A 14,776-nucleotide genomic window follows, 5' to 3' on the forward strand; every position below is an offset into this window, starting at 1 on the left:
AGCGCGAAGTTGAGTTTGGTTTTTGCGTTGCGCGTAATTTCAGTTCCTTTTTCTCGTCCCTCAAAGACTAACGTCACTGCGTAATTATCTTCTTTCAGATGCAAAATAAAGTGTACAAAAGTTCAGAAGCGGTCTATGTTGAATTCAATAAAGAAATGCGTAGCTGCTCTTGTTCTTGTTTTCAATTCCTTTCCTTTACCCCGTCGCGATTATCTTTTTTGAACAGATCTATTTGGTTCTTTTTCACAATACTTTGTGTATTTTCTTCTCAAGTAAAATTAACTTAAGATTTTTAGAAAGAAAAGGAGAGAAGCGCGAGAGAAATCGATAAAAACAGTTTGTGTTCTTTATTTCTTATCCATTTTATTTTTACCGTTTGGCTGAAAAGTTTTAAGTACAGTTTTTACAAGACACTGTTCCAGCAAGGGACATATATCCTTATGAATTTCACTGAAGATATTCGATGTGCAATGTGTAATAGCGTCTATGTCAACGCTTCCCACAACCAACATTTCGGAAACCTGCGTATGTTGCGCAAGGGCAGCTTGCACTACAATTCCATGATTGTAAGCCGCACCCGGAATACGCTTAGTGCAACAAGAAGCTTCTTCCACGTCTGTCGGGTCTACCAAATATGTCTGATCGTGTATACCCTATCAAGAAAATTTGTTTGGCACAAAGTTAGTCGAGTTGCAAAAATGAATTGAGAATAAAAGACAAGAGTCTCTTTGCAAGATCTACTCACAATTGTGGATGCTGTGACCAAACCAAACATTGGCACACCAGCAGTCGCCAGAGCTAGACTAGCTGCCATTATGGCTGCGGCCAGTGCGGATCCTCCGTTGTCCAGAACCGTTGCGTAGATATCTACTTGGAAGTTGGGAAACTCTTGCTGAAACAGTACAGAATATAATAAAAGATATAACACTCTGGAAACACTAATTAATATAAAAGTTATCTATCTAATACAGATATGCATTTTTTAAGTCATTTTAAAACGGAACAGAAAACATACCAAACACACCGCAGGCTCCAGAGCTCTTTGCAATATTAAACTATATTCTTTCTCTTCCGCATCTTGCTGGTACATCTTCCGTTTACAATGAGAAAACGGTGCGAACTTGAACTCGCAATACAATTCTCCCTGCACGCAGTAGCCGGTTTTATTGGGCACTTCTCTAGGATCAAATACCGAGCAAATGACCTTGGTATTGCCCATTTCGATGTATGCAGAACCTTTGGCCTGACTAATGATACCTGTTTTTAAAACTGTTAAACAAAGATTTTTATTCCCAACAGTAATGTTTCTTAGACGTGAGAACAGTTTTTCAATCTTATAAAATAAAAATTATACGTGTACAAATCTCAAGTATAACCTTACATATGTTTCTAAGCTCATTATGTGAACGGCCGTCGTGCCTCTTTGGCGCATTTAGTTGTATCGCGTTGTCTCTGGCTTCGTGCGGAACATAAATGTCATACGGAACAGAAGTCTCTGGCCCGTTAATACGTTTCTGATCGACCGGCATTTTACGTTGATACACGTGACAAAATAACAAAAACAACAACAGCCTTGCTCCGACTCTATGTACCTAATCCAACCTAACCCTAACCTCTAACCTAACCTAACCCTAACAAAAACGGCCTGAGAAACAAATGTGTCCAAAAAGCCAAATGGTATGTCAAAGAAATAGGTCAAAGATAAAAAAAAGGAATATTTCAGTAAAAAAACAAAGATGATTAAAAACATTAGTAAACCACTTCCGATAAATTTGATTTGAAAAAAGAATTTCTCTGTGGTTGTGTCCATAAAATATAAATTTTCAAAATCAAACTTGCAAATAATTAATTACATATAATTAATTTTAGAAAAAAATAGACCGGAGATATACAATATAAAAAAAATTTTATACAAATTTCACAGACATAAAATTTAATAGGGTTTAACTCTTCATCTGCAGACTGGGTCTCCTAGAACCACTAACGGCCGATTTCTTCATACCTCTCGATAGCTATCTTCTGGATAAATTTCTCTGAGAACCAATAAGGAGAATCAATTTTGGGAGATTATCTTCTAGATAAAGTTATCGAAAACTTATCTAGAAATGAAAAAATTGGCTGTAAGAAATTTCAAACCGTTGCTTCGGTATTTATTATTAATTTTGAGGACATCTAAAGACATCTGCACATATACTGCCGATTTCTTCATACCTCTCGATAGCTATCCTCTGGATAAATTTCTCTGAGAACCAATAAGGAGAACCAATTTTGAGAGATATCTTCTAGATAAAGTTATCGAAAACTTATCTAGAAATGAAAAAATTGGCTGTAAGAAATTTCAAACCGTTGTTTCGGTATTTATTATTAATTTTGAGGACATCTAAAGACATCTGCACATATACTGCCGATTTCTTCATACCTCTCGATAGCTATCCTCTGGATAAATTTCTCTGAGAACCAATAAGGAGAACCAATTTTGGGAGATATCTTCTAGATAAAGTTATCGAAAACTTATCTAGAAATGAAAAAATTGGCTGTAAGAAATTTCAAACCGTTGTTTCGGTATTTATTATTAATTTTGAGGACATCTAAAGACATCTGCACATATACTGCCGATTTCTTCATACCTTCCGAAAGCTATCCTCTAGTTAAAAATATACAAAAAGATATACTTTATTTTTTAGATAAAATTATCGAGAACTTATTTAGGGGTGAAAAAATTCGATCATAGGGGAAGAAAGCGAGTAAAGTGGAAATATCGTTGCGTGTGCGGGATACTTCCTGACAGCCAATAACTATGAAGTGAGAGGATTTTCTGGTAGGGGAGATGCGCGAAACGGACGAGAGTTTTCGGTTTTCGGATTTCTCTTCTCGATCACATGCTCAATTTGAATCCAGTAACCGTTTTCTCTGGCAGATTCTTCCCGACAATCGCACGAACTTTTCACATAAGTTACAAAAACAATGGCTTCTTCGGAGATCGACGATTTCCTCGCCGGACCGCTGGTCAATTGGGTGAGTTCCTGATTTGGAATGTGCTTCAAATGATTTTTTTTATCATATTTGCTTGGATGTTTTCTTCCGATGCAAAAAATTTAAAGTTCAAGAGTACATAATTATTTATGTAACATGTTAATTGTGTATATTTTTGATGCACTAGTTTGTCAGCCGTCTGGAAGATCCTAACGCGTTGGCAACTTATGACGATTTAACAGATGGTGTTTTACTACACAGTGTCTTCCTGCAAATGTAAGATTTTACAGATTTATATTTCATCTGTCAATGTTATATTATTTTGCACCAAATATACAAATACTGGAATGATATAGCTTATCAGAAATTGTTTGAATATTTATATAGCAATCCGGAGCCATTATATGATGAAGTAGTGCCTTCCAATGGCAATCCTGTTATTCGTACCAAGAATCTGACAACTATAGTACAAAACTTGAAGCAGTTTTATAAAGAAAAATTAGATAAGATTATAATGCTACCGGATACTGTAAATTTAGGAGAAGAACCAGAATTACACATAGCAGACATGGAAGATTTGCTGTTTTTGCTTCTTGGATGTGCTGTTATTCAGTGTCCAAACAAAAACTTATTTGCTAAGAGGAAAATCTTGGATGTTACACAACATGAACCAACAGAATGTACTCAACAGGTACTGTGTCTAAACACACAAATTTCTACTCTTGAAAATGTCAACTTATTTTATGTTATTTTTGTCGTTGTGTTATTTTTTGTCAAAACAAAAATAGAAATCGAGAGACACGACACTAGATGACAACATTGATATTAGTGAATTTGATGAGATAATTTTGAGGGAAATGTTACTTGATGTAGAGTCTGAAGATAGTGATAACATGCAACAGCTTCCCGTCATTAATGCGGAAAAAAAAGCTAGTCATCGGGATATCAAATATTATCAATCGATTATTATGAAGCGGATCGAAGAGTTGCGTAATGATAATATAGTTTTGAGAGAGGAGAATGAAATGCTCAAAGAACAAATAACCTTGTTTACCGGAGCAGATGACACAATGTTAAACACAGAATATGAGATTATTACATTGAACCATGCTACTTTTAAAGAAAATTATCAAGAGATCGTCAATCTAAACTCGCAATTAAATCACGTTCTGCACGAGTTACAAAAAGCTGCTGCAAGTGAGATTACTTTGGCTAGATCTAGTAATTCTGAAGAATCAATGCACAATGATAATGGACTGTCTAAACAATTGATAAGCGATGCCCAGGCAATAGTGGTAGAAATAAATTTAAAAATTCATAGTTTAGAAACTCTGGTCGATTCCCTGAAAAAAAGTTTACATAGGAATTTGTCCTGTGTTTTTGAGTTGAAAAAAGAGAACAAGATGCTTTCATCGAAGATCGAATCGTTAAACGACACCAAGAAGAGACTTGAGCAGCAAACTGCCAATTTAAAATTAGTCTGCGACCAAGAGTTAGACTCTTTGAAGGTATTTTTTTTAAGTGTGAGAAATAAAAGTATAATTTGTATCATTTTGTTAACAACACACACTTATGATTTTAGCGAAACATGGACCAAATGCAGATAAAGTTTCAAGGAGTGAGAGAACAGTTCACGTTGGGAAATACAAAACAGAATGGTCCAAGAATACCGTCACAGTCCCGTTCGTCAACCACGCAACACACTGAAAACAAAGCTGAAAAACAAAAGACGATTTATAATGAAGAAAATTTTCGCATTTTCATCTATTTTTCCATATTTAGTCATTTTTTACTTTTGCTTATGGAGTATTATTCTTGAAAAAACATCCTATTGACATCATCCTGCACCTAGCACAAAGCAAATTTTTTATGCATTAAATATATATATATATATATGACACATTTTTGAAAAATAGATTTACAATTACAGTTTAGAACTAATAACAAATAAACGCTTATCACAGCGTATCACTTACATATTTGTTGTATTGATGCTTTTTATACAATTTGTACAGTTCTTCCAATTTGTACAGTTCTATTGAATCTTTTTTTCATGTGTCTTATTCAAAGTTACAAAGCAGTCAATTTTGTACTGTACATGTTCTGTTCTATAAATTTGTAAAATGAATTAATGAGAAGTATTCGAAAAGTTGTTTCAAATGTATTGTAATAAAAACAAAATTAAAATGTAAATTGTAATAAAAAAAATTTTTTTAAATGTGTATCATGGATCATTGTGCGATTCCCAATCATCCAAGTATTATTTACCACAGTCCTTAAAGTGCACTGGAAAGCAGCAATGTTAACAACACCTATATACAATAATATTATACAAAGAAACTGTGACAAACTCTTTGAAGGTATTTTTTTAAGTGAGAGAGATATAAAAATATTTTTGTCATTTTGTTAACAACATACAAATTATTTATTTATATATAATTTTAGCGAGAACAAGTGCGGATTAAGTCACAAACAGTGACAGAACATTTAATGTCGAAAAATGCAAAACAGAAATGTTCAGATAATGTAATCGCAAAGCAGTTTGTCAACCACGCAACACACTGAAGAAGTGGTTGGTAGCGAGAAAAACCGCCTTTCGATCTTGTTTTTCCATATTTCCAATTTTTTCTCGAGCTTATTGAGTATATCTCTCAAGAAAGAACATCGTACCGACGTCGTTCCATTTTTTTTCCAAACGACGTCATTGTTGGCGATCGAAATCTCTAAACGTATACGTTTGTGATAATTTTATTGTATAAATTGTGGACAGTAACAATCAGGCAACACTTCATTTGAGCTATTATAAGCCACTGTTTTTTTGATGCATTGCAAATAGTTCATTTTTTAAGGCTGCAGCTTCATCTTGCAGTTTCAGAAGCATTGAAGTTGAGTCCTGCACCTAGTACAAAGCAAATTTTTATACAACATTAAATATATACATATATGTACATATGACAGCTTTGATATTTATAAAAGTTTACAAGTAATACAAATAAACATATATCTCAGTGTATTACTTACATATTTGTTGTATTGGTGCTTTTTATACAATTTGTACAGTTCTTCTACTGTCCAATCTTTTTCATTCATCTTATTCAAAGTTACAAAGAAGCAGTCAGGTTTGTGCTTTACATGTTCTGTCCTGTAAGTTTGTAATATAAATTAATGAAGTATTTAACAAGTTGTTTCAAATGTATAATAAAAAATATGTATGTAAATTTAATGTGTACCATGGATCATCGTGCGATTCCCACCCATCTAGTTGCTTATTACAGATAAAACATTCGACTAAATCGGGCTCATCTTGATTTCCAACAAAATAAAATCCAGCAGCAGCCATACTTCCTACGTTACACTTGTCTGAGTTCTTGAAAGGCCATTTCTTGAATGTTTTCAGTCTGTTTTGTTTCCACAACAGACTGGCAATTTCTCTATTTCAAATGTGAGATAACGTCTAGTTAAAATGTGAAATGACGTAGTTTTCAGCACTTTTTTATTATTAATATAGAGATTTCCAGAGCAGTTTGTACGTGTACAACTAGATTTTGATGGAGTTTAGAAATTTATAAAATTATTAAAGTGTAGATTTAAAAACTTTCGAATATCTGTACGATATTTAGCTGATTTGTCACAATTCTAATTTTTTACTCGAGTCGATAAATCAATTTTGAAGTGTGCGAACTTACGGAAAATCCATGTCCAGAATGATGGTCATATTATGTTTACGTTCACTAACTGCAGCTAACTGATTCCCAACAATTCAAATTGAATCAGATGGTCTTTTGTGAGTAATTACGTATCTAAAGCCGCGTTCAGAAAACTAACAACTTCATCGACCAATCGCACGTTTCCTCGAGCGATGCGACAAACAGACGACATCTACCGATTTAACGCTCTGATTGGTCAGTTTTTTCCCGAAAACATCTGCAGTGTGCAATTAAAACTAGTTCGTGTGAATGGGCCTTCACAGCTGATCGCGTCGGTTGTCCGACTGATTTGCAATTTTATTGTTTTTGTTGTCAAAACGATCAGCTGTCGGAATTTCGTGCCGGCTTGTTCGGTCGCGAGTCGGTGATATCATTTGGATTTGTCGAAAAAAAAAACAAAAATACAAAAAGTGCAGTTTTACACGAATGACAAACAGGATACACAACGTTGAACGCGAAATGCTCTACACACACACAATCGGTACTAATACGGTCGTCGGAATAAAGTATAATCGTGCAACGATTAAAAAAGCATTATCTGAGCATGTTCTCATAAGCAATTAAACCCTGACAAGCGAATTGTGGCCGCGTGTGAGTTGCGTGGATTGCGCGCGGTTAATTAATAAAGCGGCGCATTTTGCGTGAGAATCTACGTTTTCTCCGGCGAGATTCCTCGCGACGTCAGGGAAAAATAACAGTCAGTTCCCCACGGATGACAATCGCATAAAGTTATAGATTTTTTGCGTGAGTTACAAAAAAAATGGCTTCTTCGGAGATCGACGATTTCCTCGCCGGACCGCTGGTCACTTGGGTAAGTCCCTGATTTGGAATGTGCTTCAAATTTGTCTTTTTTTTTTTTTTTTATCATGTTTGCTTGGATGCGTTTTTCTTGACTGTAAATGCTTCCTTTGTTCTGATGCAAAAAATTCGAAATTCAAGAGCATATAGTAATTTATGTAACATATTAATTGTGTATATATTTCTGTTGCACTAGTTCGTCAGCTGTTTGGAAGACCCCAATGCGTTGGCAACTTATGATGATTTAACAGATGGTATTTTACTACACAGTGTCTTTCTACAAATGTAAGATTTTACAGATTTATATTTCATCTGTCAATGTTATATTATTTTGCATCAAATATACAAATACTGGAATGATATAGCTTATCAGAAATTGTTTGAATATTTATATAGCAATCCGGAGCCATTATATGATGAAGTAGTGCCTTCCAATGGCAATCCTGTTATTCGTACCAAGAATCTGACAACTATAGTACAAAACATGAAGCAGTTTTACGAAGAGGTATTAGACCATGTGATTTTAAAACTACCAGATACTGTAAATTTAGGAAAAGAACCAGAATTATACATAGCAGACATGAAACTGTTGCTGTTGTTACTTCTTGGATGTGCCATTCAGTGTCCAAACAAAGAAAAATTTATTACTGAAATGAAAACCTTGGATGTTGTTACACAACATGGATTAGTGGAATGTATTCAACAGGTACTGTGTCTAAATTAATCGTAATAAAAAAAATAGTACTGACAAATGAGAGAGAGAATTATGTACTACACATTTATGTATATCTAGGTTACAGATCGTCAAGATATAATTATTACACAAGAGGCTATGACAAATGCAAACATGGACTATTTGTTTGTTGAAATTAAAAAGTTGATCCAAGAAGTGAATTTATATCGAGAAGTATAATCTTATCATTTTTTATATATATAACAAGATTTCTATTTTTGAAAATATCTACTTATTTGCGTGTTATTGTGTGTTTTGTTAAAACAAAAATAGAAATGGAGAGACGCAACGCAAGATGACAATGGTGACAGAAGTAATTTGTCAATTAGTGTAGAATCTGAAGAAATGAATAAAACGCAACAGTCTCATCCTGTCACTAAGGCGCAAAGAGAGGATAGTCATCATTACGTGGTTGAATTGGCTGATTGGAAGTCTAAGGTTCGAAAGCAACGTCAGGAATTGGAGGAAAAAACGGAAGCTTTACTCGAGTGTAAGGAGGAGTTAGAACGTACTAAAGCGTCGCTTGTTAAACTTAAACAAGATAATCAAGAATTGACGCACGAGTTACGTACCGCTAAATCGTACAAGGACGAATTGGATGTTGTAATTGAAAAAGCGGACAAAGCTGATCGTTTAGAAACGGAAGTAGCGCGATACAGAGAAAAACTTACGGATATCGAATATTATAAACACCGCATGGAGGAGTTCCGCAACGATAATAGAGTTTTGATGGAAAGCAATGAAATGCTCAAAGAACAAATGACCTCGTTAAGAAGCAGAGCAGACAAAGTGTTGGAACTTGAATCTGAGATTATTAAGTTAAAACAAGCAATTAATGACATGACATTGGAACATGCTGCTTACAAAGAAAAATATCAAGAACTCGTCGAGGAAAAGTCACAATTAGATCGTGTACTACACGAATTACAAAAAGCTGCTGCAAGCGAGGCTGCTTTGGCCGGATCTAGCGATTCTGAAGAACCGATGCACGATGATAACAGACTGTCCGAACAATTGACAAGCAATGCCCAGGCGCGAGCATTAAAATTAGAATTAGAAAATCGTCGTTTAAACACTCTGATCGATTCTCTGAAAGAAAGTTCATTTCATGAGAGTTCGTCTCGCGTTTTGGAGTTGGAAAAGGAAAAGAAGAAGCTTTCATTGAAGATCGAATCGTTGAACGACAACAAGGAAAGACTTGAGCAGCAAAATGCCGATTTGGAGTTAGTCTGCAAGCAAGCGTTAGAAGAAAATAAGAAACTTCAAAACACTCTTAAAAATCAACGAGCTTCTTTTGAGAAACAACAACAGGAAATTCAAGTACGTGAGAAAACAATATCGTCATTTTGCTCTAAATGCTTTTTGTTTTTTAAAGTAAAATAACTTTATTTTATTTATTTATTTATTTTTTTCATATTCTATTTTCAGACGCATCATGCAAAAACGATAGAATTAGAAAAAAATTATGATACAGCAGTAAAAGAGAAACAACGCGTTCAGTTGTTACTCGAGAGTGTTCAAAAACGCGCTGACGATTTGGAACGTACTTTGGAAACAACGAACCAGAGAGTCGAGGAGTTGAAACTTATCGAAAGTAATGTTAACGATATTAAATCTAAGTGTCTCGATCTTGAATCGAGATTAACAGCAACAGAAAAAGAGAAAGATGTGGCACAGCGCGATCTACATAAATACAGAGAAGTGATTGAGGTAAATATTGGCATATACATGTAAGCATTTAATCTTGATGTGTGTAGATATACCTTTGATCGAGACACAATTTTAGGAGAAGGACGTGGCTTTAGATGAAGCAACCAATACGATTCAGGTCTTGGAGAGGAAAGTAGTGCAGTTTGAACAAGAAAAGCAGGATTGTGATACGCAAATATCAAGGTAAAGAATTAAAAAAATTGCACACACAATAAATTTATTTTTATATATAACACACGTTGTACGTTGTATAAAACGGTTCTTGTTTTAGATTGCAAGAGATCGAGCGATCTAGTAAAGAACTTGATTCGCGAGCTGCAATTGATAGAGAAACTTTAGAGACACTCAAGTCTAATCTCGTTGCGGAAAAACGAAATAATCAACAACTTTACACAATTTTAGAAAAACTCGGTCTTAGCGATAATATGTTGTCCCAGCCTCTAGAAACTATACTGGAAAGGTATGGATAACGTTATAGATGTGGTTTTTGTTTTTAGTTACAATCTGTAATTTGCACATAAATAAATTTTTTTTATCTCAGAATTGCCCAAATACCTGAAGTAATAAGTCGCATTAAACAGACGTCGGAAAACGATGAAAATACAACGGTCGAATTCTCGGAGTGCACCGACAACGATGGCAGCGATGTTAACAATACCTTAGAAACTGTGATAGACTCTTTGAAGGTATTTTCTTAGGTGTGAGAGATAAAAATTTATATTGATTTTGTCATTTTTGTTAACAACATACAATTATGTTGTTATTTAGCGAGAATTAGAACAAGTGCGAATAAAGTCTCAATTGGCGTTGGAACACTTAATGTCAGAAAATGCAAAACAGAATGTTCAAATAACAACGCTACAATCGCAAAGCAGTTCGTTGACTGCGCAACACACCGCGTTACAACTAGCGAATTCGCAACTTGTTGCCGAAAAAGAAGAGGTATTGCTTGGTAGCAAGAAGAAACATTACTTTTTCGTTCTTTTTTGCATACTTCTTAACTATCTTTTACTTTTTAACCATCTTTCACTTCTTACTGAGTATAGCTTTTGAAAGAACGCAGCATGCAGCAACATGTATATTCTGCACTTCTTCACGATCAGAACACCTTGCAATCGTTGCATGAACAACTCAACAACGAGTATGAAAATCTGCGTCGCGAACGTGACGCTCTCAAGTCGAATTTGAGAGACGTAAAGAACGAGAATAGAACGTTGCACGAAACTTGCGAGCGATTAGAAGCGAGAAACGAAACGCTGCAATCCGAACGGGAAGCTTTGATTAACAACACAAAAAGCTTGAATAATCTGCGAGGAGAACATTCGAAATTGAAGGTATCTGTTTGCAAATGCAAGTAAAATGTTCGATTTTCTCCTGTCAATTTCGATGTAAAGAGAAATTTATAGAAGATCGTGCGATGGTGATGTGATCTGAATGATTTTAGGATGACTTTAGAAATCTGTACACCGCAAGCGAGAGATTGAAGGCGGAGTACCGAAGCTTGCAAGAGGATTATAAAAAGAATAAGCTCGAGATGAATCGGCTGAGCTTGAAACAAACCGAGATGCAAGGCGAACTTAGTGCCAAAGAGGAACAGTGCTCGGATTTGAAATTAGAAGTCAATAGTCTTAACGAACGATGTGATGTATATATACACATATATATTATTACTTTGCAATGTTTGTGTGGTTTTCGATCTTGTGAGAAATGCTAAATATATATTTTTCTCTCTCTTTTTTTTTAGATGCTATTAGAAATGAATTCTGGATTGGACAACGACAGGCGCTCTCTGATGGAGCATGTTAATTTACTATTTACACAATACCACGAGCTTTTAACGCATTCTCTTCAGGACAAGGAACATTATCACATGGAAGAAAAATTGTTTGCGTTAGTATATAACAACAGCTCTGAATTGTTTTTATAGAAATTTAATTATTTCAAAGAACTTCTGCGTTCTAATATCGCGTTAATAAATCTTTTTACATAACACTCCAATTTATTGTATTAGTTTTAAAATGGATTCAAAATATGCGTGTGTTGCAGAGACAAGGTTAATCATCTATATAGACAAAAAGAAAAATTGGAGGACAAGATTATGGAACATTATCGAAAACTAAACAGTTGCACCACCAAAAAGTATGTTTGGCAGAAACAAATTAATTGTATACGTACATTAGTGTCTTCTCTAAATATATGTATATACGATGCAATTGTTTTTCATGCTGCAACTTTGTATGTTTTCAAACGTAGAAAAGGTTTCGGGGCCAGTTTAGTCCGCAGAGTCAGAAAAGCTGGATCGGAGTTTCTCAATAAGGTAATTAAACATCGTAATTTTCATGTAATTACAATAAATTAATATTTCTTTCACCCAAATTAATCATGACGAGATGATAAAACATCAACAATACCAATGTATTAGAATCGACGTTCGTGGGCCGAGGATTCGAAGCAACTAGACAGTAAGACATACGAGTCGGATACAGGTGGAAATGATTCTGATGCAAGTGCTGAAGATTACCGCTTGCCTGGTAAATATCTCACAGTAAGAAACATCATTACTTACGATAATTGTATAAACAGTAATAATTGTTAATTTTTATTTATTTTTTTTTCAGGCTCAAGTAGAGTCATCGGGTCGGACGCACTTGGACACGCAGGAACTAGAAGAACAGTATATTATACTGATGATTCTCCTCCATCATCCGCTTCTTTACCTGTAAGAAAAACGTATATGCAATGACATAATCTTATAAATAACATAATCTTCGCATCAGATGATGGTATTTATTTTAAAAAATATCTTTTTCAAACACAGACTGATAGATTGCTAGGCGAACCCTTCCAGGAACAGGGAGATGACGTACACGTTCCGCAAGTGGAAACGAATTTAAAACCGGAACCACAAGTCGAGCCGCGTCCTTTTCTCATCTACAACAAAGTGTCCGCAGTCATAAACGAATCAAAACATATTCCAAATACTCCGACAAAAGAGGTGCAGGACGAAGCACTCACGGAGACTCCCGCTGACAAGGAGCCAAAGACTGGGAGTATTTGGTATGAATACGGTTGTGTATAAAACTTCCATACTGCCCTCGACGCTTCCATTAGTACGTCCGAAAAAAAAAAAAGAGAAGCGTGTAGAGAGAAAATGTGCTTTTACGTAATATATATTCTCGTAGTCTCAAATTTATACACAAGGAAATATATATAAGTGATCCCTCCGAGTTTTTGATATGCACATATTTCCTTGTCAGTATGCAATAACCGCACACCGGTCTCCATCGCGAAAACCGATCGCAACGCAAGCGCGCACTTGATGAAAAAGAATCGCGGGGATGTTGCGATTCTTCTCAGAACTGTTAAAAAGTATTACGTATACTAAAGATTTTATTTTTTCTAGCTAGTAGTAAAAATCAAACTGCCATGATCGGACACGTTGCGTACTCAAAAACAAAACAAACAAAAAAATTACGAGGTAGACTTAAGAGTAGGGTAAAAACCTTTGAGTTCCTAAAGAGCTATTTTTTTTGTTCAAAAACACAAAGAAAGTGACGATATTTACATTTGACAAACTTCGGCGATCTTTTGCGCTATATGTTCTTTGTATCTTATGTGTATTTTTAATTCAAGACTTTTTCAAATCACGATCTTGATAATAAACTTTACCATTTTTATTCGTACAGAAGAGATTTATGTAGGAGAATATTATTAAGGGAGTTATCGTGATTTTTCAACAATTTAAGAAATTTTTGAAAAACTTATCACGTGTAAATAACATTATTAAAACATGTCCAAGCAGCTCGTAATATTAGAGCCAGTCTACAATGAAGGTAGTAACGCTGCAGGAGTAGAGAGTAAACTATTTTTCGGTGAAGTGAAATTCCCATTTCGCACTGCCTACTGCCTTACTGTTAGCCAATGAAAAACGCGTGTTAAGAAACGCGAAATAATTACTTGTATAGACAAAAATGAAATAACTCCAAGAACTTTACTCTTGCAGCCTTACTACATTCATTGTAGACCTAAGTCCTTTATATACTTTTGAAGTGTATTGCACCACGATAACTCCCTTAACATATTAAAGATGAAGTAGAATATATGTATTATTGAGAATGACTGTCGAGACACAAAATAACAAGAGTAATTAATACCAGTAACGTGCTCGACTTCGACTTAGCGCTTATCTAGATTTTATTTTCACATTTTTTTTTTTTTTAAGCGGAAAATATATACATAATGACATGTGTATTTGCTTTTGCAATTACACTGATTACCTCTTCGACTTTTGTCACGATGTAAGTTTACTTTTTTCCATTACATTTTTTTTTATATATATATGTAACTTATATTTTTATAAATTATACATACACATGTTAGGTGTATATGAATAGTGTATAGATCTCTCATCTGTTTTCTTTCGTGAGAACTTTATAACACTTTTGCACAAGAATGTAAGTACTTAATTGACGGTTTAAAATAATTATTGTTTATTGTATTCTTGCCATTTGTCTAAACGTTTGTCTTCTAACGTGTCTTCCTACGAAAAACGAGATGTATAGCATTGACATATGATTGTATAATTTACAAATTTCACTTGTGTTAAATAAAAGAAGCATTTAATTAATATCTAATGACATGTAAGACTCTGATATTTTAATTAATATCTAATGACATGTAAGACTCTGATATTTTTTAGACCAAAAACCTGAGAGAGAAGTAAGAAAATTTATATTGAGTTAAAGTAGATTGAAATTGATTTGAATTTGTACTGTCGCTGTCTCACTTTTACGCTGTTTCACTTTTCTGCTACTTAGTTGACGGAAGCGCTGTTAGTCTTCATTACAGCATGAAA

The 14,776-nt window shown here is 34.5% G+C and overlaps 3 protein-coding genes across 10 annotated transcripts; 1 reads left to right on the top strand and 2 right to left on the bottom strand.

Annotated features, from left to right (window-relative positions):
- Positions 1 to 347: 347 nt before the first annotated feature.
- On the bottom strand, positions 348 to 1,617 carry LOC109852219 (exosome complex component MTR3-like). Its single transcript, XM_020423173.1, has 4 exons — positions 1,382 to 1,617; positions 1,016 to 1,269; positions 746 to 892; positions 348 to 653 (listed from the first exon to the last, which is right to left on the bottom strand). The coding sequence occupies exons 1-4, from the start codon at positions 1,527 to 1,529 to the stop codon at positions 348 to 350; spliced, it is 855 nt and encodes a 284-aa protein (XP_020278762.1). The 5' UTR covers positions 1,530 to 1,617.
- LOC109852215 (protein Daple) lies at positions 1,601 to 14,150 on the top strand. Of its 8 annotated transcripts, none has more exons than XM_020423164.1 (20): positions 1,601 to 1,677; positions 2,685 to 2,818; positions 2,899 to 3,015; positions 7,675 to 7,763; positions 7,875 to 8,184; positions 8,272 to 8,385; positions 8,485 to 9,531; positions 9,640 to 9,921; positions 9,998 to 10,104; positions 10,193 to 10,381; positions 10,463 to 10,607; positions 10,690 to 10,863; positions 10,968 to 11,255; positions 11,366 to 11,566; positions 11,666 to 11,811; positions 11,968 to 12,060; positions 12,175 to 12,238; positions 12,344 to 12,452; positions 12,540 to 12,640; positions 12,740 to 14,150. In XM_020423164.1, exons 3-20 carry the CDS (start codon positions 2,965 to 2,967, stop codon positions 12,998 to 13,000), a joined length of 3,771 nt encoding a protein of 1,256 aa, XP_020278753.1. In that variant the 5' UTR covers positions 1,601 to 1,677; positions 2,685 to 2,818; positions 2,899 to 2,964; the 3' UTR covers positions 13,001 to 14,150. The 8 variants fall into 8 exon arrangements, with proteins under 8 accessions (XP_020278753.1, XP_020278754.1, XP_020278750.1 ...); XM_020423165.1 differs by having other exon boundaries at positions 2,918 to 3,015; XM_020423161.1 differs by having other exon boundaries at positions 2,685 to 3,015.
- LOC109852220 (baculoviral IAP repeat-containing protein 5-like) lies at positions 5,453 to 6,765 on the bottom strand. The gene is made up of 4 exons (XM_020423174.1): positions 6,660 to 6,765; positions 6,204 to 6,404; positions 5,995 to 6,115; positions 5,453 to 5,872 (listed from the first exon to the last, which is right to left on the bottom strand). The coding sequence occupies exons 1-4, from the start codon at positions 6,686 to 6,688 to the stop codon at positions 5,774 to 5,776; spliced, it is 450 nt and encodes a 149-aa protein (XP_020278763.1). The 5' UTR covers positions 6,689 to 6,765; the 3' UTR covers positions 5,453 to 5,773.
- Positions 14,151 to 14,776: the final 626 nt, after the last annotated feature.

This window comes from Pseudomyrmex gracilis, unplaced genomic scaffold (genome assembly GCF_002006095.1).
Source record: "Pseudomyrmex gracilis isolate BER0280 unplaced genomic scaffold, ASM200609v1 scaffold_26, whole genome shotgun sequence".
Taxonomy (NCBI): domain Eukaryota; kingdom Metazoa; phylum Arthropoda; class Insecta; order Hymenoptera; family Formicidae; genus Pseudomyrmex; species Pseudomyrmex gracilis.

Coding starts and splice junctions, on each gene's coding strand:
- LOC109852219 (XM_020423173.1), bottom strand. CDS start 1,529: ATGCCGGTCGATCAGAAACGTATTAACGGGCCAGAGACTTCTGTTCCG. Junction 1,270..1,381: donor TAATGAGCTTAGAAACATAT/GTAAGGTTATAC, acceptor TTTGTTTAACAG/TTTTAAAAACAGGTATCATT. Junction 654..745: donor TGGTCACAGCATCCACAATT/GTGAGTAGATCT, acceptor TTTTCTTGATAG/GGTATACACGATCAGACATA.
- LOC109852215 (XM_020423161.1), top strand. CDS start 2,965: ATGGCTTCTTCGGAGATCGACGATTTCCTCGCCGGACCGCTGGTCAAT. Junction 3,016..7,674: donor CCGGACCGCTGGTCAATTGG/GTGAGTTCCTGA, acceptor CTGTTGCACTAG/TTCGTCAGCTGTTTGGAAGA. Junction 12,061..12,174: donor AACAGTTGCACCACCAAAAA/GTATGTTTGGCA, acceptor TTTCAAACGTAG/AAAAGGTTTCGGGGCCAGTT.
- LOC109852220 (XM_020423174.1), bottom strand. CDS start 6,688: ATGACCATCATTCTGGACATGGATTTTCC. Junction 6,116..6,203: donor GAATCGCACGATGATCCATG/GTACACATTAAA, acceptor ACAAACTTACAG/GACAGAACATGTAAAGCACA. Junction 5,873..5,994: donor AGCACCAATACAACAAATAT/GTAAGTAATACA, acceptor GCTTTGTACTAG/GTGCAGGACTCAACTTCAAT.